Genomic DNA, 27138 nt, shown 5'->3' with positions numbered 1-27138 from the left:
AGTGGAATATTGTGCAGTGATGAAAAAGAATAGTTACAGATTTCAACACAAGGAATCTCATAAATATAATGTTGAATGTGAAAAATAATAAAGCTGAAGGATACATATAGTATGATGTTTAAAAGCATCCAATACTTTGCCTTAGCAAAATATATCTGTGGGAAAAAGTATAAAGTAATGCATGGAAATGCATTACAATTTATTGAGTGCTTACTGAGTGCAAAGCATCATGCTAACAAATAGCCAACCTGATTGAATTCTCACATCGACCCTTAGTGAGAAATACCATTTTTTTTTTTTTTTTGAGACAGAGTCTTGGTCTGTTGCCCAGGCTGGAGTGCAGGGGCATGATCTCGGCTCACTGCAACCTCTGCCTCCAGGATTCAAGTGATTCTCCTGCCTCAGCCTCCTGAGCAGCTGGGAACACAGGCACGTGCCACCATGCCCAGCTAACTTTTTTTGTATTTTTAATGGAGATGGAGTTTCAACATGTTGGCCAGCTTGTCTTGAACTCCTGACCTCAGGTGATCCGCCCACCTCGGCCTCCCAAAGTGCTGGGATTAGAGTCATGAGCCACTGTGCCTGGCCAAGAAATACTATTAATATCCCCACTTTCCAGATGAGAAAACTGAGGCCTAGAGAGGGGAAGTAAATTACCAATGGCATATAGTGGTTCTTTCTTAAGTACTAAAAACTTCATTTAATCCTATGGGATAAGAATTATCACCTCTCATTTCAAAACGAAGGAAAGGAGAACCCAGCTCACACAGAGATCAAGTGCTTGAGGTGGGATTAAACACAGGTTTCTTCTAGTTCCAAAGCCTGTGCTTTTCCACCAATAAACTGTCACATCCACAATGGATGGGAATATAAGCCACAACACACACACACACATACACACACACCTTAGCCTTGAACTTGAACCATATGGAACTGGGTAAAACCACACACATTGCTGCACCCAGAGCTCCCATCCCATCATTTGTATTATTTTTAACTGAACCCTGAACTGAACAGAAGGGAACAGTGCTCAAATTGAAACTGAACTTGTATATTTTTTCAAGCTGTTGAACTACAATATTTAAATATTCTGGAGACAGAGACAATTACATAGAGAATTCTATGCTAACCCCTTCACTCTGTATATTTTGATTTGCCTAAGGTCATATGGTCATGACAGACCGGAGGGATTCTTAATCATTACAAAGCAGTTGTAGGTGAATTTTTCACTACTTCTAACCCTCTTTTACCCTCCCCTTCCCTTTGTGGCCAGGGCAGGGACTTGGAAGTTCCTGTACCCACCAGCTGTGATCCTCTCTACATTCTCTACCTTCCTTCAGAGCCCACATCCTTGTCCATGTTTGTTGAATGAAGAAAGGAGAGAGCGGGCCCTATGAGATGTGTATTTCCCATCTCCAAGGACAGGGAGCTCCAGCCTGAACCTGATTTCTCGGGGGTCCCTGAGCAGAAGCTTCATGCCTGGGGTGAGAAATTGGAACTTTCCACCAAGGCCAGTGATCCTCAGTATTCGAGCAGCCTGGCTGGGTGTCTTGGGATCCAGGTGGCCTTTGTCTCATCTGGACCAGGCCAGCACAGTTTGTGGCCCTCCCCCACAGCAAGAGGAGGGACTCTGAGGAGGCTTGGGGGCCCCTGGGGAGACATCCATCTTCCCAGAGCTTTATCATTTTTTCCATAACAGTATCCTCCCTTCAAGGTGGAAAGTCCCAGCTGGCAGCTGAGGATGCTGTCAATGCGCTTTTGTTCTCTATCTTGCCTCTAGCTCAGGCAGCAGGGCTGGAGACAAAGACACCTTCCTTTTTATACCAGCCTGTTCCAGGCTTGCTGTACAGACAAATGGTGTAACACACACCACCTCTTAATGCTGTGAGCTAGATCTCCCTGGTTTGAATTCTGGTTCTGCTACTTGCTAACTGTGCAATCTTGGTGGGGTACTGCACTTCTCTGTGCTACAAGTTTCTCCATCTGAAAACTGGGGTGGTGATAATAGGATCGGTGTTTCAGGATTTAATGATTAATGTATGAAAAACACTTAGGACAGCACCTGAAGCACCTGGTACATAGTAAGAGTGATCTAACTGCTTGCTGTTTATTACATAACTTTGGGGTTGGACAACTCGTCTCCTCTCTCTGAGTCTCAGTTTCCCTAATTGTACAACTAAGATGGCAGTTCCTGCCTGCCTCTCGACCATTGATCTGGCCCTTTCTTGCTGTGTAGCCTTGGAGAGATTCTTGGGTTCTCTTAGCCTCTGTGTTCTCATCTATTAAACAGTACCTATTAAGTAGAGGGTTGTGGTGGTGAGGACATGAGAAAATGTGTACCCAGCATGTAGCATGGGGCCCAACACTAACACAGAGAAACAGTTAAAACAAAGTTAGCTATTTTTTTTTTGGTTTTGTTTTTATGGATGAGAAAGTATTTTTTAAACTATAATAGGCTGAGGAAGAGTGTGGTTTTCTTACATGCTTTCCATTCCTTATTCACAGACACCTAGAATCAGAGAGGACAGGATTGGAAGGGCCACTTTACAGGTAATGGATAATGAATTAATGGATATCTATTAATGGATAATGAATTAATTCATTCAACAAATATTTACTGAGCACCTATTATGAGCCAGGCACTGTTGTAGGTGCTGGGATCAGAGCAGCACTGAGGGCCCTTCCCTCAAGGAGCTTTCATTCCTGTGGGGCAGACAGACAAAAACATGTGAATACATATGCCAGGCAGAGACTCATAAGCAGGTCTTCACAGTCTCAGAATATCTTACCTTTAACAAATCCTGGTTTCTGCAAGGCCTTAAGATATGATAGCAGGGTGGGACCCAGTGGCTTATGCCTGAAATCTCAGCACCTTGGGATGTTGAGGTGGGAGCATCTCTTGAGCTCAGGAGTTTGAGACCATCATGGGCAACACAGCAAAACTTTGTCTCCTCTAAAAATTAAAAAAAAAAAAAAATTAGCTGGGCATAATGGCATGTGCCTGTAGTCCCAGCTACTTGGGGTGCTGAGGTGGGAGGATGGCTTGAGCCTGGGAGGTGGAGGCTGCAGCGAGCTGTGATCACGCCACTGCATTCCAGCCTGGGCAACAGAGTGAGACCCTGTTTTTTTTTTTTTTTTTTTTTTTAAAAGAAGATATGCTAGCGGGAGCCCACATTTATTGAATCTTCTTAGACACGGAAAGTGTCTTAAGCATTTTACACAACTTGAATCATTTAATCCTCACATCGACCCTAAAGGAAAGAATTGTCATGAATCCTGTTTTATAGATGGAGAAACTAAGGCATGGAGAGATGGAGGGGAGCGGGGTTTGAACACACACCCCCTGGTTCAGGGCAGTGCCCTCAATCACCCTGCCATCTTGCCGTGCTGGCTGCATAACTCTCCTTCCCTCAACACCTCCCACCTTCCCATCTTGGTCTGCACCAGTTCTTTCTTCCCTCCCCCTTTCCTCCCTTATCCCATTCTCAAGTATTTCTTCCACATTCTGAGTAGCCTGGGGTAAGCTCTCTCTCTCTCTCTCTGTCTCTCTCTCTCTCTCCCTCTCTCTCTCTGTCTGTCTCTCTCTCTCTCGCCCTCAGTTTTCCTATCTGAGGATGGGGGATTGGACTGGATTATCTTCAGGTCCTTCCCTGACCACTCTAATTTTCAGCCTTTATCAGTTTGTGATTCTTTTATTTGCTGATTTGTTTTCTAGTCTGCCAGCCCACCCTACTGTGAGCTACCGAGCAGTGAGCTCCCTCTTTCTGTTCACATCTCCCCAGAGCCTGGCACTGTGCCCGGCACTTAGTAGGCCCTCAATAAATACTTGTAGATGAAGAAAGGAGGGGATGAGGGCGATTGTACTCAGTTTTCTAAAGCCAGCTCCTGCACTGTCTCCCTGGCCCCTCTTCTTTTCTCAGCTCTTCCCCCTCCCCACTTCCCTCCCGCCCTCTCACCTCCCAGGGGCCCACTCCGGCCCTCCATCCGGCCTGCATTTTTCCGGGTTTGATATCATTTTTTCCACTCTCCCGGCTGCTGCCGGCCGCCTCTGCCAACTTTCCACAGCTAGAGCCCCTCCCCCTGACCGCAGGCGGGAGACAGCTTGGGGTGGGGGAAGACGTCCTTCTTTTCCCTTCCCCAGGCTGGGGTTGGGGTGTGGGAGTGAGTGCCATCCATCCCCGTTGGAAGGCTGGGGTGCGGGGATTCGCGGCTGGAGGACGCTGCTGGCCGGCTGGCGGGTGCTGCGGTCTTTCTCTGCACCGCGTCCCCGGGGGCTGGGGCGTCTGGGATAGTTGGGGGAAGGGATGTCCGGCGTCAGGGACACGATGGTCCAAACGGTTTGCGTCTTGTTTTCTTCTCAAAGCAGTGACACCCCTTCCCTTCGGGCTGGAAACTCCTGACCTGATCCCCAACACCCAGCCCTGACCCCAGCCAGGCTGGACGCCTCACCACCTCCTTCCTCCCGCACAGCCAAAGGGAGACCCAGGAGGAGGCTGGGCCCAGGGGGGTAATCCTCCCTGGCTGGGTAACTCTGGCATGCTCACCTCCCCTCTCTAGGCTTGTTTCTGCCTTCGGGAAATGAGTGAGTTGGATTAAACTGGGGTCCATCCCGGGGATTAATGCATTGAGTTTCATAGAGCTCCTGCCCCAACCTCCTTTAAATTGGATGCGAAATTATGTTTTTAAATTCGTTTTGCCAAGATTCTATAGGGTTTTGTATCATCTTTAAAGTGGACAATGGATATGTTGGTCACTAGAGTCTGACAAGCCTGGGCTGGAATCCCGGCAACTTCGCGTATAGCAGCTGTATGATCTTGGGTGAGCCTTCGGTGTCCTCTGCCTCAGTTTACTAATGAGCAAAATGGGGTTAATCGGAAACCCTTCTCCCAGGTGTTGGGAGGATTAATTGTTGTGACAGCTTAGTACACAGCTCCCAACAAACGCCAGCAATTCTATTGGCAGGATGAGTACTGAGGTCCTTCCAGACATGTGAATCTAGAACGTAAAACATGGGTTAATGAGAAAGTAGCTGGTCACGGAACTGTGGTTGTGATCCACTGTTGAGAGAAGGGCCTGAGCACAAAATTGGTCCAAGTACTTTATTGATGCGCCCTGACGCCCAGGCCAGCAGGCCAGACCAGTCTACAGTCAAATGCAGATGGGAGGGCAGTAGGTGGAGACGCCTGGAAGAGCCGAGATGGAGAGGTCTGGGCATTCAGATGCGACATCCTTCTGGTCTGGTTTATTGTGAGGGTTTCTGAGGGTTGGCCAGAGCCCAGGGACAAGGAAGATTTTTTTACAAAAAGACACCCACCACGTAAAAAACTACTTTGTGCCCAGCTTGGGGCTTCGGCCCCATCGTCTGTCTGTCCATCGCTTTCCCGGGATCCCCCAGGCTTGGATCTGGAGGATGCTCAGGCCATCAGGGCAGCAGGCAAGCAAGACCCATGATGCAGACTCCAGGTAAAGGCGCCTTTGCCCCGCAGTGGCGTCCCTGGAGCCCAGAATGCACCTCAGTGACCCGCCAACTCTCAGAAGGGCGGGGGGCTTCAGAGCACGGCCAGATTGTGGCAGGACTTGGAGCGGGCCTTGAGTGCCCGGCGGCGTGCGCTGCGGGCTGTCAGGCGTGCCAGGAAGCGACGAGCGCGCTGGGCTAGGCTGGCCGGCCGTCGGGGTGCTGGGGGTTCCTTGGCCGCACTGTCCCGGCGGCGCAAGCGCAGCTGGCGCACCACGCCCTCGAAGAGCTCGGCCACATTGTGCTGCAGCGTGGCGGATGTCTCGATGAATTTACAGTCGAACACCACAGCGCAGGCGCGGCCCTCTGAGGGGGCGGGGCCCGGCGAGGAGGGGTGGAGCCATAACGGAAGGCGGAGAAAAAGGTAGGAAGAGATGTGTTTAGTCTCGATTGGAAGCAATTTTTCCTGTGCTCATGCCTGGTGCTGCTGTCTGGGGACTCAGATAAATCAGACTGGTCTTTGAGGGAAGACAGAGAGGCTGGGGTCACGGAGGGGTCAGATTATTGAATGCCAGGTAAAGGGTCTAATTTGCTGTGGATCGGAATTACCTGGAGGAGCTTGTTTAAATGCAGATTCCTGGACCCACCCTCAGAGTTTCTGATTCTGTAGGTTTGGGTTGAGGTCTGGAAATCTGTGCTTTAACAAAATCTCCTGGGGCTTATGTTGCAGTTTTTTTTTTTTTTGGATGTCTGTTCACAAAGCATAGGGTCTTCCACCTCCAGGAGCCACTGAGCCCGAGTTCTAGTCCTCAGGGGCTGGTGACTGTGAAACTAGCTTTTTCCTTTCTGGGTCTCAGTTTACACATTTTTTAGATTTTACTCTGTGAGTAAGACCATTGAAAAATTGTTATGGGCCCTATCTGATACGTCAAACTTATTAAAATAGTCCCCATCCCATTGTAAATACAAGCCATATATGACGTTTAAAGTTTTGGTTTGTAGTTGCTGGTTGACAAAATATGTTTTGCAGACAATTAAAGCTTTGCGAAATTTGAATTTCTAATTTTTTTCACTGTATTTTGGAGCCAATAATGGTTCTTTTCAGTTCTCAAATGTAAGCCCTTGAAAAGCCTGTAGGCACTGGGCCTATCATCCTGGTGGATAAAGTGTCTCTGATTAAGGGGCTAGGGGAGCCATAGAGGAAATTATTATTATTATTTTTTTGAGACAGAGTCTCATTCTGTCACCCAGGCTGGAGTGCAGTGGCGTGGTCTTGGCTCACTGAAACCTCTGCCTCCTGGGTTTAAGTGATTCTCATGCATCAGCTGCCCAAGTAGCTGGGATTACTGGTGTGCACCACCATGCCCGGCTAATTTTTATATTTTTAGTAGAGATGGGGTTTCACCATGTTGGCCAGGTTGGTCTTGAACTCCTGACCTCAAGTGATCCACTTGCCTCAGTCTTCCAAAGTGCTGGGATTACAGGCGTGAGCCACTGGGCCTGGCCAGAATTTTTTTTTAAAAAAGTTAAAATTATTTTTTATTTTTTTTGTAGAGAGAAGGTCTTGCTGTGTTGCCAAAGCTGGTCTCAAACTCCTGGGCTCAAGCAAGTCCTCCCACCTTGGCCTCCCAAAGTGCTAGGATTATAGTTGTGAGCCACCATGCCCCACCACATACAGGAATTTTTAAGAAGTGCAAATTCAACTCTGGTCTTGGAAAATTCTGGCAGGTGACAAGGAGGAATAATTGAGAAGCAGGAGGACTGGCGAAGGTGGAGATGCCAGGATAGCACAGAGACTGTAGTCAGAGAGGGAAGGGAATGTGGGATTAATGGAGGTGGCCTGACAGTATTTGGGGACTGGTTTGGGGGTGATGAGTGGGAGGCAAGAATGGTTCCTAGCTTGCAGGCTTAGGCAAGCGGCTGCAGGGTAGGGGCAGCTTGGCAGGGACAGTCACTGAGATGAAGAGCGCTGGAGGAGCAGCCATGACAGTGGGGCCCAGGTGAAGAGGAGGGGGTGGGATGGAGGGCTCACCTTCCACAGAGACTTCTCGGCAGCGGGCCAAGTCCGCCTTGTTGCCCACGAGGATGATGGGCACATGGTCTGCCTGATGTGTGCGCCGCAGCTGGATGCGGAGCTCAGAGGCACTCTCAAAGCTGCCTCGGTCTGCGATGGAGTATACGATGACATAGGCACTGCCCCCCTGCAGGCATGACTCCTGGCTCCAGCTTTTATCCTGCAGGAGAGGGACCCAAGGCCCATCCTCAGAGGGTATCTAGGCCCTGGCTGAGGAAGGTGGAGCTGGGATGGTCTAATGGGTGGGATGCAGCTTGAGGTTTATAGTTTGGACAGGTGTGGGGGACAACTTCTGCTATAATTCCCTGTATCACCTTGGGAAAATTGGTGATTCTTTCTGAGCCTCAGTTTCTCTGCTTAAAAATTTAGGCTAATAACACTACCTCACAGAATTCTCTCACTCACTGATACTTTTGCAGGCTGGGTAGTGCAGGCAAAATTTACTTGGTTCCTGTTCCTGCTAAAGAGGGTTCTCTCTTGACCTGTTTAGCTCTTTTGTCTTGTTTCTGAGGAGGGTTTAGTCTTGCCATATGGTTCTTTATGCCTGGTGAAATCCAGAATGAAGAGAAAAAAGAGAGAAAAGTGAGGACAGGAGGCTGACTTTAGAGGGAAGGCATTTTTCAGGACAGTTTTGAAGATGGAAGTGAAGGAACAACTGTAAAGTGTAAGTTCACAAGGGGATGAGACAGTCAAGGGGCACTTTAAGAAGTGGAGTCCTTTCAAGTTGTTTGACCAAGAAAAAGAAAGAACTGCAGTGCTTTTGATATTTCGGATGGTGATCTTTTGTTAGGGACAGCCCTCCAAGACTGGACTACCTGGGTAGTAACCTTATAAGTGTTGAATAAGACATGGTTTCTGCCCTCCAAAAGCTCATGGTCTGGAAGAGAGCTTATGGAAATGGGAGTTATAGTGTAGTGTGAAAGTACCAGTAAGAGACATGTGTAAGTGGCTGGAGGAGTGGGGTGGGGAGGCCAGAACAACCCCACCTGGCAGAGTGTGCGAGGGCTTCACAGGGGACTGGCGAATGGGGTTAGGAAGGAGGGGGAGGCCAAGCAGGAGAGAAGAGATTCCAGACAAAGGGAACAGTCAGAGCTAAGGCCTGAAGTGAGAAAGACTGTGTGTGGTTGTGAGGTAGTGAAGAAGCCAGAAATTTTCTTTCATTTTTCTTTTTTTTGAGATGGAGTCCTACTCTGTCTCCCAGGCTGGAGTGCAGTGGCATGATCTTGGCTTACTGCAACCTCCACCTCCCAGGTTCAAGTGATTCTCCTGCCTCGGCTTCCTGAGTAGCTGGGATGACAGGCACCTGCCACAACGCCCAGCTAATTTTTGTGTTTTTGGTAGAGACGGGGTTTCACGATATTGGCCAGGCTGGTCTCAAACCCTGACCTCAGGTGATCCACCCACCTCGGCCTCCCAAAGTGCTGGGATTACAGGCATGAGCCACCGTGCTCGGCCAGAAGCCAGAAATTTTCTGATAACCAAATGGGAATTTGGCGATGAATAGGAAAGCATCAGATTCACGGTCAATGTCATTGTCAAAGTGGGGTAAGTTCTCAACAGCCATATTGATCATTTCCCAGGCCAAATAACCTTCGTGTGAGTCAGACAGATGTGGGTTCTCAACCTTGAGTATGGACAGGTTTCTTCCTTTGGGTCTTAGTTTTCCCCATCTCTAGAATGAGAAAGTGAGTCTTGACCATTCATTCATTCATTGCACAAATATTTTTGGAGGATTTGCTGTATGTCAAGATCACAAAAGCCAGTTGGTGTATGGATTTGTTGGTATGAACTCATTGGGAGTGTGATTAAAAATATAGATTCTCAGCTGGGCATGGTGGCTTATGCTTGTAATCCCAGCACTTTGGGAGGCTGAGGTGGGCAGATCACCTGAGGTCAGGAGTTCGAGACCAGCCTGGCTAACGTGGTGAAACCCTGTCTCTACTAAAAATACAAAAATAGCTGGGCGTGGTGGTGGGTGCCTGTAGTCCCAGCTACTCGGGAGGCTGAGGCAGAAGAATAGCTTGAACCTCGGAGGCGGAGGTTGCAGTGAGCTGAGATCACGACACTGCACTCCAGCCTAGGTGACAGGGCGAGACTCCATCTCAAAAAAAGAAAAGAAATAAAAGAATAAGAAGCTCTAAAAGTGGGGCTGTAGTATGTATGTATGTATGTATGTATGTATGTATGTATCTGTCTGTCTATCTATCTATCTATCTATCTATCTATCTATCTTTATTGAGATGGAGTCTTGCTCTGTTGCCCAGGCTGAGGGTGAGGGCCAGGGTGAGGCCTGATAATTTGATTTTTATTATTTATTTATTTATTTTTTTTGAGACAGAGTTTTGCTCTTGTTGCCTAGGCTGGAGTGCAATGGCATGATCTCTGCTCACCGCAACCTCCGCCTCCCAGGTTCAAGTGATTCTCCTGCCTTAGCCTCCTGAGTAGCTGGGATTACAGGCATGTACCACCACACCTGGCTAATTTTGTATTTTTAGTAGAGATGGGGTTTCTCCATGTTGGTCAGGCTGGTCTCAAACTCCTGACCTCAGGTGATCTGCCCACCTCGGCCTCCCAAAGTGCTGGGATTACAGACATGAGCCAACGCGCCCAGCCAATAATTTGATTTTTAATACACTCCAAGTGGTCCTGATGGTCAGCCAACCTGGTACACTAAGGTCCTAAGGCCCATCCAATTCTGTCAGATTCAGCCTCTCTGATATCAGAGTACCATGTAGCGCACAGATGGAACGGATGGATACTTATTTCAATGATGCTGCTACTGCTTGGACCCTCTTTGAGACCTCTCTTCACAGTCACCGATCAGGGAAACTGGTTCAGTTTCCTAATTTTGCTGGTTGCGAAAATAAAAGGCCAGAAAAGAGGAGAAAATGTTCTCAAGGCGAAAGCAAGCTGGGTGTGGAGTTCCAGCTCCAGCCTTCTAGTCTAGTATCCTTTCTCCCCTGTCTCCTGAGTGGGACTCCCAGTCTGATCACCCATCTTAACTTGCTGGACACTGCCCCATAGCATTCTCAGCTGCATATGAAAAGTAGACCCTCTAACCAGCCTGTGAGGTCCACGAAGCCAGAGGGCCTGCAGACAGGCAGGCCTTATTCATCTCTGTGTCTCCAAGGTCCTGGTCCATGATAGACACCCAGCAAGTATTTCTGAATGAATGAATGAGCAAATGACTGAAACCTCAGCTGAAGATTCAGAAGGTGATGCTCTTGAGGGGGAGGACAGTCATAAGACGAGGACTCTTATGCAGTCCTAATGCATAAGAATACAGCCTCGGCCGGGCATGGTGGCTCATGCCTGTAATCCCAGCACTTTGGGAGGCCGAGGCAGGTGGATCACCTGAGGTCAGGAGTTCAAGACTATCCTGACCAACATGATGAAACCCGGTCTCTACTAAAAATACAAAAATTAGCTGGGCGTGGTGACAGGTGCCTGTAATCCTAGCTACTTGGGAGGCTGAGGCAGGAGAATTGCTTGAACCTGGGAGGCGGAGGTTGCAGTAAGCCGAGATGGCGCCACTGCACTCCAGCCTGGGCAACAAGAGTGAAACTCTGTCTAAAAAAAAAAAAAAAAAACAATAAGATCTACAAAGATTTTGTAGATCTGGGTTTGGATCTTACTTGCTATTTGAGAGCTTTGGACACATTATTATTATTATTTAACCGCTCTGGTCTTTGGTTTCCTCATCAGTAGAATGGGAATCAGAAGACTCACCATTTAGTTTTTGAGCAGCCTATCCCCTAGAGAGATGGGATCCCAGGTGATTTTAGATCCTTCTCTTTGCTTAGGTGTTTTTCCTCAGAGTTCTACAATGAGCATGTATTACCCATGTAGCAAAAGAAAAGAAAACACAAACAAGATAAAATCATAATAGGGACATATTCCTGCCTACTGCTGTCTTCCTGCCCTGATTTCCTTTTTCTCTAGCTACCAAGTCATAATTACTAAGAGTTATCATTTACAATTCTTCACCCCTATTCAGCAGTTTTTCATGCTTTAAACTGGGCTTACCTCTGAAATTGCATAAGAACTTTAAAAAACTAGCTGATGAGGAAGGCAGGAATGGTTAACCCATTTATCAGATGAGAAAACTGAAGCTCGGAGTGGCTAAGTCAATTGCACAAAACTACACAACTAGTAAGAAAAAGAAAGGGGGTTCAGCCTTAGGTATTTTGGGGCCAAATCCAGCGTTCCTTCTGTACAATGTGGGTGGGAGGGGTGGGACGAGGGTGGAAATAATGATGGGGAGATCTGCAGGGGGAGAAGTACATTCTGAGATGGCTGCTAGGAGGGGATTGTGGAGTGAGAGAAGGGGTCAGGGTCATAAGGGTCTTCTGTTTGGGATTGGAAAGACTGCTTAGGAGCTGTGGGTTTTGGGGGAGGGTGCTGAGGATGGCCGTTGCTCACACCTGATCTGTAGTGTCCCAGGAGGGGACAGGAAGGAGTCTAGTATTAGGCTCAGCACCCCTCTCCCCAAATTCTGCTTGCAGTGCCATACCAGTTTCTCGGCCTCCCAGGTGTCCACGACCACCAGTGTGGTGTCTTCTCCATCCACCGTGAGGGTCCTCTCATATACATCTTCTGCAACCGAGGGAAGAGCTGGATCTCAGGGAGGACGGGCAAGCCTGAGAGAGTGTGGTGTTCCCTACCCCCCATTTCTGGTCATATCGCCCCCTCCACTTGTCCTCGGAAACGCTTATCACACTTGTTTGATGCCTGTCTCTTCTGGTAGGAACCCATGTCTCCCCAGCTGCCATAGTACCTGGCACATAGTAGGTGCCAGAAAGATTTGATTGATTGAATGAAGGTGGGGTGGTGGGGTTAAAGTTGGGCTAGGAATTCTCCCAGGCCTGCTCTGTCTCTGACTTAGTGCGTGCTTCAGGCAGGTCATGTTATCCTCTCTTGACCTCAGTCTCCCTATCTGTAACACATATGTGTTCTCACTCGGAGAGAGAAGTCAAGACTAGAGAGGAGTCTGGCTAGATGTCCCTACCTTTTCTCTGCATTTAATCAACCCCCTTCCCCCACTCACCCTATGTCCTTTTGGCCAGTCCTTCAGGGGCCTACCTTCATCTCTTCTATCTTCCCTGTACCCCATCATCCTGGGGCCCCCGACACTCTCAGCTCACAGCAGTTCTTGGGAATAAAGCAACCCAGGGCCCAGAACTTGGGGTCTCGGAGTCTCCCTTCTGCAAAGGATCTTAGTTTTGCTGTAGATCATGGTGACCATGGATGGGTGTCTATGGGACTGGGAGAATCTAAGAGTCAGAGGAGTCAGGGAGGGGAGTTTCTGACCTTGGTGGAAGTACACCATTTCTTGACATGGAATTCAGAATTGCCACCCGCATGACATGGAAATGAATCATATACTTCTCATTCATGGGAAGTTGGCAAAATTCTTGTTCTATTCAAGAATTTCCCTCCCCTTGACCATTGTGCAGGCTGTGCCCTGTACAACTTTGGAGGGCGGGGGGGCATCGTGCATGTCATAGTCTAAGTGAATGATGCCCCTTAGAGTTGAACAGTGCATGACTTGTACAACTGTTCTTGGCAGCCCTGTGTCCCTGGTGACAGGGCTTTCGCTCCTTTGGCCACATCCCAGCCCAGCCCATATGGCCCCTACCTCCCAGCTGTTCATGGAGGTCCCTCTCTTGCTTCCCTGCAAAGAGGCTGGCCAAGCTGGTCTTCCCCACTCCAGGATCTCCAAGTAGCACCACACGGTAGAGAGCCTCCCAGGAGCCTTCAGAGTCGCTGGATTCAGAAGACCAATCATCTGGGGCAGGTGAAGGTTTCTGGGTGGGAGGGTTGAGGGAAGCTGATTGGCCCAGCCGGGGATGCTGGGATTGAGTGGAAGGCACTGTGCTCAGGCGGCCAGGCTGGCGGCCCCGTGGGGACAGGGGCAGTGGGGTGCTGGCTCGCCGGTGCAGAGGGGTCTTTGCTTCCTGCTCGGTGTTGAGTGTCATCTTTGGTGGGGGAGGGGTTTGCTTCTTCCTTCTTTCCTTCTGAAAGAAGGGGGAATTGGCTGTCAGCCAATTGCTTTGAGCTGCTTCTTTCTATAGTGTCCTGATGAGCTGCTGTATGGCTTCTTCCAGATCACCCTCTTGTTCAGATGGGAGTAGGAGGTGCCTCAGCTTCTTGGGGCAGAAAGTCCCTAGGTTTTCTGGCCTCAGGCTCTGCGTAAACCTGGATCTGGATGGAAGGAGTGAGTGTGCAGGCTGTGAACACACAGACATGCACACCCAGAGGCCATTCCCTTGTCTTAAGGATGATCTACTCCTGATGACAGACAGGCAGGTGGAGGGGCAGTACTAAGGTGGGATGTCCTCACATGCACACTCCCCATTCCGTGTACACGGACCTGCCCTTCCCACAGAACATGAGGCCCTGGCTCTGAAAGACATCTGAATTGTCCCCCTCCTCCCCTTCCCCACCGCTCTCTTTCTACAGCTTCTGGGTTGGGAGTGCAGTTTCAGGTCTCCCCTAAGGGTAGGGGCTACTTAACTTTCGATGCCCAATTTCACGGGGTCTGAGGAGGAAGAGGCAGGAGGGCGGGTTGGCACTCCAGAAGCGCGAGGGGGGTATGGGGGTAACCCGACTGTAACCCGAGTGCCCTAGTGCCATGGGAACCGCGTGTCTGACCCGCCCCCTGTGTGAAAAATTCAGGAGCGGCTGGCGCTACGGCCTCCAACTGCTTTTGGGGACGGGAGCTGCCGCCGGTCAGGCCCCAGGTTAGGTGACAGGACAGGGTCCTGGCAGGGGGACGGGGAGGGCAGACCACAGGGCCCGGGAACGCTGTGCCATTCCTGGAGTCTGGGTCCGAGCTTTCTCAGCCGGCATCCCGGGTGTGAATCCCCCATCCTGGGGTTGGAGGGGTCTTTGTCCAGGGCTATCCAGCCCTCCGGGTCCCAGGTCTGAAGACCCTCACCCTAGGGACGCGGTTTCGAAGCCCCCCTATTCCTGCCAACGCTGCCGAATCCCCCCTCAATCGCCTGGCGAACTCTGCTCCAACTTGAGCAAGTTGGCGGCGCGTAGCGCAGGGCTTTACCTCGGCGTGGGAGGGGTCCAGGGTCCCTCGCAGCTCCAGCGGCTGGATGCTCCAGGCTGTACCACCCGCCTCCGTGAGCAGCCCCTCAGGCCAGTTCCCCTCCCCTCGCCGCCTCGGCCGGGGGAGGAGCCGCGACCCCGCCCCATCCAGCCCCGCCCCATTAGGGCAGCCCCGGGGTCCCCGCCCCAAGGCCCTGGCCGCTCAGTGACTTTTCTGAAAGTGCAGAGCTCAGCTGACCCGCTTCTGCCAGCCCTACGCACCGGGTGAGGGTGGCAGACGAGAAAGGAAGGATGGGGGCTCTGGATTCCTGGGTCTGGAGCTCCATCTGCGTCCACATCTGTCCACTCCATCAAGGGGATGCACTAACATATTAGCCCCCAGAAAAACCACTTGGGGAACTTGCTAAATTTTCAGGTCCCACCTTCCAAGAAAGGCGGATTCCACGGTGCTGGGAGAGGGGTTCGGGAATCTGCGTTTTAAACAAGTGCCCCAAGTGATCCTGATGCAGGCGGTTCACTGACCTCACTTTAAGAAACTCTGCTCTGGATGAAGAATTAATTTTGGGAGGTGGCTTGGAGGAAGAGAGAGCTCAGGAAGTCTGCACTGAAGAATTATGAAAATCTTATTTTGGCATCATTCATTCATTCACCAACTGAGGCTTAGCTGGGCCTGGGCCTGAGGTCTCTGCCACTCTGTCTACTGTTTCTATTACTCATGGCTGAAAAAAAAGTGCTCCCAGGTATGGAGGAGGAGGAAAGAGATTGCTGGTGACATCGGCCATCCAAGGGGCCAGGATCCAGACTCTTTGACTGGGGTGCCTCCCTTTAGGTCTTGAGAAATTGGGGTGTGTCTGTGTGTGGAGCCCATGGAGACCAGGCTGCACCTGTGGGTGGGGCTCATTGTCATGGCTGAGGGGATTCAGGTGTTCAGCTTGGAATAACTCCCACAGCAGCTGAACAGACTGGCTCAGCCCCCACAGGTCTTGGAGCTGATACAGAACCCCCTCGTGCCTGGCTTCCTTCCGTGGCTTGGCCCTCTAAGCTTACCTTTCTAACTTGCAAGATGGGCCATGAGTGGTGCAGCACCCTTCATTGTCTGGGAGTGAGGTGACTTGGCTTTTCCATCTCTGCAGCACAATTGCTGTGTGACCTTAGGCAAGTCAACTTCCCTCTTTGGGTTTCAGTTTCTTTATTTAAAACTATAATCTGAACAGTTTACACTCTTGCTAAAAAACTTTTGGTTGCCTATAATACAAAAGTCTGAACTTGGCATTCAAGCCCCATCATATTCTCTGCAGAATCATTTCAACCTCTCCTCCCAGGAAAACCCTTGCTTGGCTCATGCCCTACTCTTCTAGGCACATTCTGTTCTTTCTGCCCGGGATACCTTTTCCCCTACTCATCTTTCATGATGCAACTTAGATTCCTGTGTACCAGACACTGTTCTAAGCTCTGCACGGATATTATCTCAGGGGTTCTCAAACTTTGGCGGTGTGTTAGAATCACTTGGAGGGCTTGTTAAGCCACATTTTGCCGGGACCCACCCATACTCTCATCTATGACTAGTGATCTAACAAATGACCAGAGAGCTAACTTGTGACCAGTGTTAGTGAATCTGTGGTCTAATTTGTAACCAGTGGTCTAACCTGTGACCCATGGGCTGCTCTGTGACCTGTGGCCTTCCTCTGCTTAGGAAGAGGTGAATTCAGTAGGTTTGGGGTAGGGCTAAAGAACTGGCATTTCTAACAAGTCCCAGGTGTTGCTGCTGCTTGCTGGGGGAACCATACTATAGGAGCCACTGTATTACTTCATTTAGTCCCCTAAATGAGATGGGTAGCTATTACTCTCTATGACATGGGTACTATTACTCTTCCCATTTTAGAGTAGGCCTGCATACATGCTGTTCACTTGGCCTTGTAAGGGATGCTTGTCATCATTTCATAGACAACAGCCTGAGGCTCAGAGAGGTTAAATGACTTGTCTGATGTCTCACAGCAGTTAGGGGGAGATGCGGGGGATTGAACTAGGTCTCTCTTAAGCCAAGATTTTTTCCACTCTCTTAGGTGGGGAAGATGTCTAGTTTCTGACCCTAGACATTGCCTCAGAAAATTCTACCCCCAGCTTCCGAGCTCAACAGGCTCCGGAGGGTGTGGCTGACCAGTTCCCACGTAGCTGGCTGAAATCCCAAGCAGCCTGGGGACCACATGGCCTCATACTCCCACTTAGGCCTGCTGCCCACAGCACTGCCTTCATCTGCAGCTCAATAAAGCCTGGGCTGGAAGCAGCGAGGCTCAGCCTGCTCGGGTCTTTCCTCTTGTGCTCTCTCCAGCAGCCTCCCCAGGAGCCCCGTGGCCATGACACAGCTGCTTCTGTTCCTTGTGGCTCTCCTGGTTCTGGGTCATGTGCCATCAGGTAACAACATCGTGTGCATGTGTGTGTGTGTGTGCACATGTGTGCTTGTAAAAATGAAGACTAGACTCTCAGGTCCTGGAGGACAGAGGGGCCTCTATCAGCATTTAAGTTCTGGCCCCACCACTGACTTGGTGGGCAACTTAGAGCAAGTTGCTAAATCAGCCTGCACCTCAGTTTCCTAATCTATAAAATGGGATTCTCTCAATAAATATTCATTTATGTTATGATGGTTGTGAAATCATAACAGTGAAAGACATGTAGCAGTGAAAGAAAAGAAGGTCCTTGCTTTCATGCAGCTGACACTTTAGTTGGTGGAGATAGAAAATAAGTGGATAAACATATGTTGGGTGGTGATAAGTGCTGAGAAGAGGAAAGGCAAGGGAAGGGGTTAGAGTGGTGTGTGCATGGAGGGGGTGGGGATGGGAAGGCTGATGAGGATGGACAGAGAAGGTCTCTGATAAGATTTGTTTCTTTTTCTACTTTTTGAGATGGAGTTTCATTCTTGTTGCTCATGCAATGGCATGATCTCAGCTCACTGCAACCTCTGCCTCCCGGGTTCAAGCGATTCTCCTGCCTCAGCCTCCCGAGTAGCTGGGATTACAGGCATGTGCCACCATGCCTGGCTAATTTTTGTATTTTTAGTAGAGACGGGGTTTCACCATGTTGGTCAGGCTGGTCTAGATCTCCTGACCTCAGGTGATTGACCCACCCCAGCCTCCCAAATTGCTAGGATTACAGACATGAGCCACCATGCCCGGCCTAGAGTTTTTTCTTTTTAAAAACTTTTTATTTTGGAAAATTTCACATATACATGAAAGTAGAGAGAATAACATAAATAAACAAGGTGAGTTTTAAACATTTTTATTATGGGAAAATTTAAACTTATGCAGAAATACAGAATACTGTAACAGCATGAGTTTTTAAAAGATACTTCTTTGATTTTTAAATTTTTGTAGAGATGGGGCCTCACTATGTTGCTCAGGCTGGTCTCAAACTCTTGGCCTCAAGCAATCCTCCAGCTTTGGCCTCCCAAAATGCTGGGATTACAGGCATGAGCCCAGCCAGAAACTTTGGTATTTAGGAAAATTTCAACCAGAAATAAGAAATAAATAGTATAAAGAACCCTGGCCGGGCGCGGTGGCTCACGCCTGTAATCCCAGCACTTTGGGAGGCTGAGGCGGGTGGATCATGAGGTCAAGAGATGGAGACCATCCTGGCCAACATGGTGAAACCCCATCTCTACTAAAAATACAAAAAATTAGTTGGGCGTGGTGGTGGGCGCCTGTAGTCCCAGCTACTCGGGAGGCTGAGGCAGGAGAATCAGTTGAACCCGGGAGGCGGAGGTTGCAGTGAGCCGTGATTGCGCCACTGCTCTCCAGCCTGGCAACAGAGTGAGACTCTGTCTTAAAAAAAAAAAATAGAAAAAGAAAAAAAAAAGAGCCCCTATTACCCATCACTCAACCTCAACAATTACCAATTTGAACCAATCCTGTTTTGTTATTCACTTCCCTCTCCATTCCCGTGAATTATTTTGAAGTAAATTCCAGCGATCTTATTTTATATAAAGTGGGTTTGAATAGAGGTCTGAATAAGGTGAAAATACGAGGAAAGATCGTTCCAGGTAGAGGGAGCATCAAGGGCCAAGGCCCTGAGGCAGGGTGATGGATGGGTTTGAACAGCAGCAAGGAGGTTGGTGTGGCTGGGGGAGGGAGCACAAAGGAAATTGGTGGGAGACAGAGTCAAAGATATGAGGAAGAGAGTGCAGATCATGCAGGAGAAAGGAACTGCTGCTGGATATTGGAGTGATTGGGAAGTTCAAATGCGGTCATGTGCTAAGAGTATTTCTTGGCTGGGTGTGGTGGTTCATACCTGTAAATCCTAGCACTTTGGGAGGCCAAGGCAAGAGGATCACTTGAGCCCAGGACTTCGAGACCAGCATGGGCAACATAGGGAGACCCCATCTCTACAAAAAACAAAAAGATTAGTTGGGTATAGTGGTGTGCACCTGTAGTCCTAGCTATTTAGGAGGCTGAGGTGGAAGGATTGCTTGAGCCTAGGAATTAGAGGCTACATTGAGCCGAGATTGCACTACTGCACTCCAGCCTGGGCAACAAAGTGAGATCCTGTCTCAAAAAAAAAAATTATTATAGAAAGTGTCCTCACCTGGGAGCTAGGGTCTCGGGTTCCGGTTCCAGACCCACCACTTAGTGGCTATGGGAGCTTGGGCAAGTTCATTCCTCTCTTTACTGGTGAGTGAGAGGATTTACCTAGAATGGGTCCTGGTTGTCCCAGCAATCTAAGCTGTCATGCTGATAATCTTGCCTCCTATTTATTGAACATTTACTACGTGCCAGGCACTGTGCTAAAGTGATCCTTTAACTGTGCTCTGAAGGAGAGTTGTACAGATGAGGAACTGAGGCCAAGGTCACTCAATGGGAAATGACTGAGCTGGGATTTGGACCCAGGAGGTCTGAGCTGGGTTCACACCACACTGTTAACGATTATACTACACACCGTCTTCAGAGGGTGGATTCTTTGCCTCATGGAGATTTTGAGGCCAGCACTGTATCATTCTAAGATTCTCTACCTTAGTAAGAGGGAAGTGTGGACTGCTCGGCAGGGTTGAATAAAACCTGTGGTTATGCCTAAGGCATCATTTGAGGATTACATGGGATGTGTTTTAATCCAGAGAGATGCAGGGAAGCCTTTCCCCTCCACCTCCCACTCAGTGCTATTTCTTCTGGCCTGCTTGTTCTCTGCTAGTCTGAGGTTGTATGTCCAGAAATGTCATTTAACAGTCAAGCTTGTCTATGTGGTCCTAGTCTCCCCTCACTTCCCACATGCATTCTAACTGGCCATCACAGTACCCTCATCATTTCCAGTGTGGCAGTTACCACAGAATCTATTTCTTGTATTTATATGCTTGTTTTTAAACTGTCTTCCTTGACGCTGGAAGCTCCTTGAGGGCAGGGACCATGGCTGTATTGTTCATTGTACTACTTCTAGTGCTCCGTGTTTATTGAGTGAATAAATGAAGGACAGGCTCCATCCCATGTTGTGACCAAAGACCCTTGGAGGGAGCAAAGGACGTGTTCCCCCAAAGCCTTGCCTTTTCCATTGCCCATGTTTGGAAATTCCTTCACTAAAACCTAACATTAAACAAGTCCCTATGTGTCAGGGGCAGTTTATGTAATGGGTGTGGACTCTGAAGCCAGATTGCTTGGGTTTGAGTCCAAATTCTGCTCCTCAATGGTGGTATGACCTCGGATAAGGTCATATATATATATATATATATATATATATATATATATATATATATTCTTTTTGAGATGGAGTCTTAGTTTGTCGCCAAGGCTGCAGTGCAGTGGCACGAACTTGGCTCACTGCAGCCTCCGCCTTCCGGGTTCAAGCGATTCTTCTGTCTCAGCCCCCCGAGTGGCTGGGATTACAGGTGCCCGCCACCAGGCCCGGCTAATTTTTATATTTCTAGTAGAGATGGGGTTTTGCCATGTTGGCCAGGCTGGTCTCGAACTCCTGACCCCAGGTGGTCCACCCGCCTCAGCCTCCCAAAGTGCTGAGATTACAGGCGTGAGCCACTGTGCCCATCTGGATAAGGTTATTAACCTCACTGAGCCTCAGTTTCCTTACCTGTATAGCAGGGATTGTAATAAGACTAACTATAATCGTATAGCACTGTTATGAAAAGTGCTTATGTGTACCTGGTGTGTGGCTTTACCTGGACAAGAAATCAGTTTCTGTTTATTTATTTGAGATGGAGTCTCCCTCTGTTGCCCAGTCTGGAGTGCAGTGGCACAATCTCAGCTCACTGCAATCTCCTCCCTCTGGGTTCAAGTGATTCTCCTGCCTCAGTCTCCCGTGTAGCTGGGATTAAAGGCACCTGCCACCACACCCGGCTAATTTTTGTATTTTTGGTAGAGAAAGGGTTTTGTCATGTTGGCCAGGCTGGTCTCAAACTCCTGACCTCAGGTGATCTGCCTGCCTCAGCCTCCCAAAGTGCTGGGATTACAGGCGTGAGCCACCGCGCCTGGCCTTAGTCTCTAATTTGTAACTAATGGTCTAACCTATGACATGTGGTCTAACCTAACTTGTAATCAGTACTCTTATCTGTAACTAGTGATCTAACAGATGACCAGAGAGCTAACTTGTGACCAGTGTTAGTGAATCTGTGGCCTAACTTGTGACCAGTGGTCTAACGTGTGACCCGTGGGCTGCTCTGTGACCTGTGGTTTTCCTCTGTTTAGGGAGAAGTGAATTCAAACGGTGCTGGAAGGGTCAAGGGGCCTGCCGAACTTACTGCACAAGGCAAGAAACTTACATGCACCTGTGCCCGGATGCGTCCCTGTGCTGTCTCTCCTATGCATTGAAACCTCCACCGGTCCCCAAGCATGAATATGAGTAGCTGGTTCCTGCTGTCCAATAAAACACAGGTTGCCAGTTGTCTCTTCTTTCTGCTTGCTCGCCTGTGCTCCTCTCCCCACCACGGGTGGGGGATAGGTCTAGGATGTGGGAGAAATGGTCTGTGGAGGGAGGTGAGGGACCTGAGGAGAGTGGGCACTACTGACCATTGTAAATGGTTCCAGTCCTGGCCATGTCACTTTCTCTGTCCAACTCCGGAAAAATTACTGAACCTCTGAAAGTCTCCTCAACCATAAAATGGGAATAATTATAATATCAGGAGATTAGCACTTTATAGAAGAAATACAAGAAGAAAGGTAGAGTTAATAATAACAAGAGTTAATCATATAGTTGATAATAACAGTGAATAATTATAGTAGAGTCAATAATAAGCTTCTGGAATTCAGAATGAGATGGCACGTTTGGCTTGAGAGGCAGGCCCCACTGAGCGTGAAAGGGTTTTCCTATGTTCCTTTATAGGGTATCCTAACGACTTAGGGCTGAAGCCAAGACCAACAGACTAGATACTTTTCTGAAAATTAAACCGCCATTTTCACACATGAACTGCCATTTTCCTCCCAGTGTTCAAACAGACCCTCATCTAAGCATACATCCAACTTCCTAAGTCATTAGGATACACCCAACAAGCCGAAGAGACCAGCCGATTCTAGGGTGGAAGAGTCCCCAAAATACCTCACAGATGAGGCCCGCAAGCCCAGAGAGGGAAAGTGACTTGTTGAAGGCCATACAGTTCCCGAGTGACAGGTCAAGGAATGGAGCCACACGCTGGTAGGACAGGACAGTGTGATGGGGAAATTTTGGGAGGAAGGGAGTCCCCTGACACTGGAGATGTGCAAGGTGAGCCTGGTGGCTCTGGGATGCTAGAGAAGGAAGTTACCTGGATAGGTGCTCAGAAGTGCTTTTTCGGAGGACAGGTTCTACTCAAGCCAAACCAATCATTGAATGGTTGAGATGATGATATATAAGTATCCTTTAGAAAGTACCAATTGCTTTATTCATACCACCTCATTGAATTCCCACAGTTACATATTATTATCTCCTTCCTTCTTTCCTTCCTTCCTTCCTTCCTTCCTTCCTTCCTTCCTTCCTTCCTTCCTTCCTTCCTTCCTTCCTTCCTCCCTCTCTCTCTCTCTCCTCATTTCTTTTTTAACACAGGTCCTCACTCTGTTGCCCAGGCTGGAACACAGTGGAGATCATATAGCTCACTGCAGCCTCACACTTCTGGGCTCAAGCAATCTGCCTCAGCCTCCGAGGAACTAGGACTATAAGTGTATGCTGCCATACCTGGCTAATATGTTTTTGATTTGTTTGTTTGTTTTGTAGAGATGGGGTCTTGCTAAAAACAAAAACAAAAAACAAAAAACAAACAAACAAAAAACACAGGGTCTTGCTATGTTTCCCAGGCTGAACTTCTGGGCTCAAGTGATCCTCCTGCCTTGGCCTCCCAAGTTGCTGGGATCACAGGTGTGAGCTGCCACAGCTGGCCTATCTTTGCCTTTTCTATAAGGTAACTAAGACTCTATAAGGCAACTAAGAAAGTTGCCCAGGTCATAAACCTAGGAAGTGGTGGAGCTGGAACTCTATCCTGATCCTCTGCCACCTGATTTTGTCTCCCAGAGTCAGTCTTTTTGGAGACAGTCTTGCTCTGTTGCCCAGGCTGGAATGCAGTGGTGCAATCATGGCTCACTGCAGCTCTGAACTCCCGGGCTCAAGCAGTCCTCCCACCTCAGCCTTCCCAGTAGCTGGGACTGTAGGCGTGCACCACCATGCCTCGCTAATTTTTATATTTTTTGTAGACACAAAGTCTTGCTATGTTGCCCAGGCTGGTCTTGAACTCCTGGCCTCAAGCAATCCTCCTGCCTCGGCCTCCCAAAGTGTTGGGATTACAGGCATGAGCCACTGTGCCAGACTCCAGAGTCATTCTTATTTGTACTTTAAAAATAACATTTTTTTTCTAATTGTAAAAGTAATACATGTTCATTGGAAAACATGTAAGCAGAGAAGCACAAATAAGAAAACTAAAATCATTAGTATTTTCACTGTACAGAAATAACCAGAAATAGGCCGGCTGTGGTGGCTCACTTCTATAATCCTCGCACTTTGGGAGGCCGAGGCAAGAGGCTCACTTGAGGTCAAGACCAGCCTGGCCAACATGGCGAAACCCCACCTCTACTAAAAATACAAAAATTAGCCAGCATGGTGGCTCACGCCTGTAATCCCAGCTACTCGGGAGGCTGAGGCAGGAGAATCACTTGAACCCGGGAGGTGGAGGTTGCAGTGAGCCGAGATCACACCACTGCACTCCAGCCTGGGCAACAGAGCAAGACTCTGTCTCAAAAAAAAAAAAAAAAAAAAAAAAAGAAATACCCAGAAATAAAGAAAAATGTAAAATGTGACAAAAATAAAATGGAATCAAGCTGTAGATATTTTGTGTCCTGGTTTTTTAACTGATCAATATATCATAAAAATTTATGTATGTGCTTAGCCTTCCAAAACAATATTTTTAGCACTAAAATTCCTCCTGAAAAATTTTAAGTCACTTCTAGTTTTTATAACTTGAGTAGTATGTTTAAAATACGTATGGAGGCCAGGCGCGGTGGCTCATGTCTGTAATCCCAGCACTTTAGGAGGCTGAGGTGGGTGGATCGCCTGAGGTCAGGAGTTCAAGACCAGCCTGGCCAACATGGTGAAACCATGTCTCTACTGAAAATACGAAAATAGCCGGGCATGGTGGTGCACGCTTGTAATCTCAGCTACTCAGGAGGCTGAGGCAGGAGAATCACTTGAACCTGGGAGGTGGAGGTTGCAGTGAGCCGAGATTGTGCCACTGCACTCCAGCCTGGGTGACAGAGTGAGACTCCATCTCAAAAAAAAAAAAAAATAATAAAAAAAACCCAAATAAATAAATAAAATACAGTGTCAAAAACTAAGAAAGTATAGTATAGATAAGCCTCAAAATATTCACCTGTCTTTCATAATTCCTGTTGGTATTTTGGTATATATATATTCTTCTATATATATATATTTAAGGCATTTTCACACGCATCAGAGACTCTTCTATGAGAAGGGCTTCTCCTGCTGATCAGGTGGACACCTTTGGGGTCACAGGGAAGGAAAAGAACAAGGAAGTTACAACAATGGATGGATACTGTAGGTAGTTCAGGGTAGAACTGGGTGTCTGACTTCTATCCCCACTCCCTTCTTTCAATGGCAGAGTGTTCAGTGGAATTGCTTATTATTATGCTAGGGCTAGGTTTAAGTCTGAGAGCCAGGTGACAATTGCACATGACTTAAATTATCCTTGAAAACTGCTCAGGAAGGCACCTTTTTGGAGACTGACATACACAGCAAGTTTTCCTCCACTGATGGAACATATCACATTTCTCTGGCCGTGCATTTAAGGAAGTGGTTGGTTATGTTTAGGCACCATTTTTTTTTTGGTGAAAAATAAGTATCTTTCCACAGTGGAATCACACAATGCAATGTGATGTCTTCACTGCCAGAAGCTTTCCCTGCCCAGGAAATAATCCAATTCCCATCTCCCACTCATTCAGGCACTGGCTCAAGGAGGGATTTTTCTGGCTTATTCGGATTCTTATTGCACATATTTGCAAAACATATATCTGACAAAAGACTCATATCCACAATATACAAATAACTGTTACAAATTAATAAGAAAAGAGAAAACTCAATAACAGAATGGGCAAATATTTAAATGACATTTTACAAATGAAAATACATAAGCGGCCAATAAGTTCGTGAAAAGATGTTCAATATCATTAGTAATCAGGAGAATTCAAATTAAGATCACAATGAGATACCATACACACTCACCAGAATAATTAAAGTAAAAAAGACTGACTATAGCAAGGCTGGTGAGGATATGGAGCACTGGAATGCTGATACATTGCTGGTGGGACTGTAACATGGACAACTACTCTGCAACTGGAAAAACAGGTGCAGAGTTACTTACAAAATTAAATAGACATGTTGGCTGGGCACTGTGGCTCATGCCTGTAATCCCAGCACTCTGGGGGCAGACACGGGCAGATCACTTGAGGTCAGGTGTTTGAGACCAGTCTGGCCAACATGGCGAAACCCCGTCTGTACTAAAACAATACAAAAATTAGCTGGGTGTGGTGGCGTGTGCCTCTAATTCCAGCTACTTGGGAGGCCGAGGCTGGAGAATTTGCTTGAACCCAGGAGGTGGAAGTTGCAGTGAGTCAAGATGGCACCACTGCACTCCAGCCTGGGTGACAGAGTGAGACTCCGTCTCAAACAAACAAACAAACAAACAAACGAACAAAATTAAATAGACATATGTCTATACAAAGATTTCTCTATCCATGTTTGTAGCAACTTTATTTGTAGTAACCCATAAATGAAAACAGCCCAAATGTTCAGCAGGCAAATGGACAAGTTGAGTTATATCCATGCAATATGCTACTCAATAAATAGCAATAATTTACCAATACACACAACCATAAATTAATTTCAAAAACACTATGTTAAGTGAAAGAAGCCAGACACAAAGAAATACATGCTGAGTAATTTCATTTATATGATTTTTCAGAAAGGCAAAACAAAGTTGATTTAAAAAGTAAGAAAAAAAGAAAAAAACCCATCCCAAGTCTTATTTCCTTTAAATTCCTTTTTTTCTGAGCACATGTAGTTGAGTCTGGGTAAACTATCTGTGCTTACGATGCAGCTCCATTTGTGTCATAAAGAGCTGGGTGATCCAGGAGACAAGCATGATGTTTTCAGGACTCTCTTAATGGCTAGATCAATGACTCACAAGAGGAGATACTCCCCTCTAGCGGTTATTTTTGGAATTTGCTGGTTTTTTTTTTTTTTTTTTTTTTTGAGACGGAGTCTCGCTCTGCCGCCCGGGCTGGAGTGCAGTGGCACAATCTCGGCTGAGTGCAAGCTCCTCCTCCTGGGTTCAAGGCATTCTCCTGCCTCAGCCTCCCGAGTAGCTGGGATTAAAGGCGTGAGCCACCACGCCTGGGTTTTTTTTTTTTTTTTTTAGTAGAGACGGGGTTTCACCGTGTTGGTCATGCTGGTCTCAAACTCCTGGGGTCAAGTGATCCGCCCCCCTCGGCCTCCCAAAGTGCTGGGATTACAGGCCTGAGCCACCGCGCCCGGCCAAGACACAATTTTTAATGATATATCTCCAACATTTTGTACATGTTCGTTAATTTTGCTCCTTTCCTCCTAATTTGAACCCAGTAGACTGGCTTAAGTCCAGTGAGCCCTTGGCTGAAACTAAGGTCTCCCTGATTTGGGCATGCCTAATGATTTCCATCGTTGTCTCAACTGAAAATCAACTTGATGATTTTCACCTACGCGCCACTAGCATCAGCACTCTATTTTTCTGTTTTTCATTAATTCAATTTATATTTATTGAATACCTTTTATGTGCCGGGCATTATTCTAAGTATGGAGGACTCAGCAGTGGGCAAAGCAGACAAATCCCTACCTGTATGGAGCTTACGTTCTAGGAATAAACCCAATTTTGACTTTGTTCTCAGTATCCAGCCTTAGCTTCACCCTTTGGAAGGATGAATTGCCAGATACCTACTTCAGAGTCACTTGTGGCACCGTGAACTTGTGTGTGTTCAATGATTTCATAATTGCACGGTAAACCAGCATGTCCAATAAGCATAATACCTTTGGAACATAGCATTTGGATTTATTGTTT

The 27138-nt window shown here is 47.8% G+C and overlaps 2 protein-coding genes across 2 annotated transcripts; one reads left to right on the top strand and one right to left on the bottom strand.

Annotated features, from left to right (window-relative positions):
• Positions 1–5067: 5067 nt before the first annotated feature.
• Positions 5068–14694, bottom strand: REM1 (RRAD and GEM like GTPase 1). The gene is made up of 5 exons (XM_055104676.1): positions 14590–14694; positions 13168–13733; positions 12043–12125; positions 7488–7689; positions 5068–5821 (listed from the first exon to the last, which is right to left on the bottom strand). Exons 2-5 carry the CDS (start codon positions 13505–13507, stop codon positions 5550–5552), a joined length of 897 nt encoding a protein of 298 aa, XP_054960651.1. The 5' UTR covers positions 13508–13733; positions 14590–14694; the 3' UTR covers positions 5068–5549.
• DEFB124 (defensin beta 124) lies at positions 12035–21455 on the top strand. The gene is made up of 4 exons (XM_055104677.2): positions 12035–13326; positions 13637–15328; positions 16918–17000; positions 21263–21455. Exons 3-4 carry the CDS (start codon positions 16943–16945, stop codon positions 21418–21420), a joined length of 216 nt encoding a protein of 71 aa, XP_054960652.1. The 5' UTR covers positions 12035–13326; positions 13637–15328; positions 16918–16942; the 3' UTR covers positions 21421–21455.
• Positions 21456–27138: the final 5683 nt, after the last annotated feature.

This window comes from Pan paniscus, chromosome 21 (assembly GCF_029289425.2).
Source record: "Pan paniscus chromosome 21, NHGRI_mPanPan1-v2.0_pri, whole genome shotgun sequence".
Lineage (NCBI taxonomy): Eukaryota > Metazoa > Chordata > Mammalia > Primates > Hominidae > Pan > Pan paniscus.
Note: the sequence above shows the minus strand (reverse complement) of the source record. Positions and strands in the feature narration are given on the sequence as shown.

Coding starts and splice junctions, on each gene's coding strand:
- REM1 (XM_055104676.1), bottom strand. CDS start 13,507: ATGACACTCAACACCGAGCAGGAAGCAAAGACCCCTCTGCACCGGCGA. Junction 12,126..13,167: donor CCTCCATGAACAGCTGGGAG/GTAGGGGCCATA, acceptor CCTCGGTTGCAG/AAGATGTATATGAGAGGACC. Junction 7,690..12,042: donor CCTGGGAGGCCGAGAAACTG/GTATGGCACTGC, acceptor CCTCTCCTGCAG/GATAAAAGCTGGAGCCAGGA.
- DEFB124 (XM_055104677.2), top strand. CDS start 16,943: ATGACACAGCTGCTTCTGTTCCTTGTGGCTCTCCTGGTTCTGGGTCAT. Junction 17,001..21,262: donor TCTGGGTCATGTGCCATCAG/GTAACAACATCG, acceptor TCCTCTGTTTAG/GGAGAAGTGAATTCAAACGG.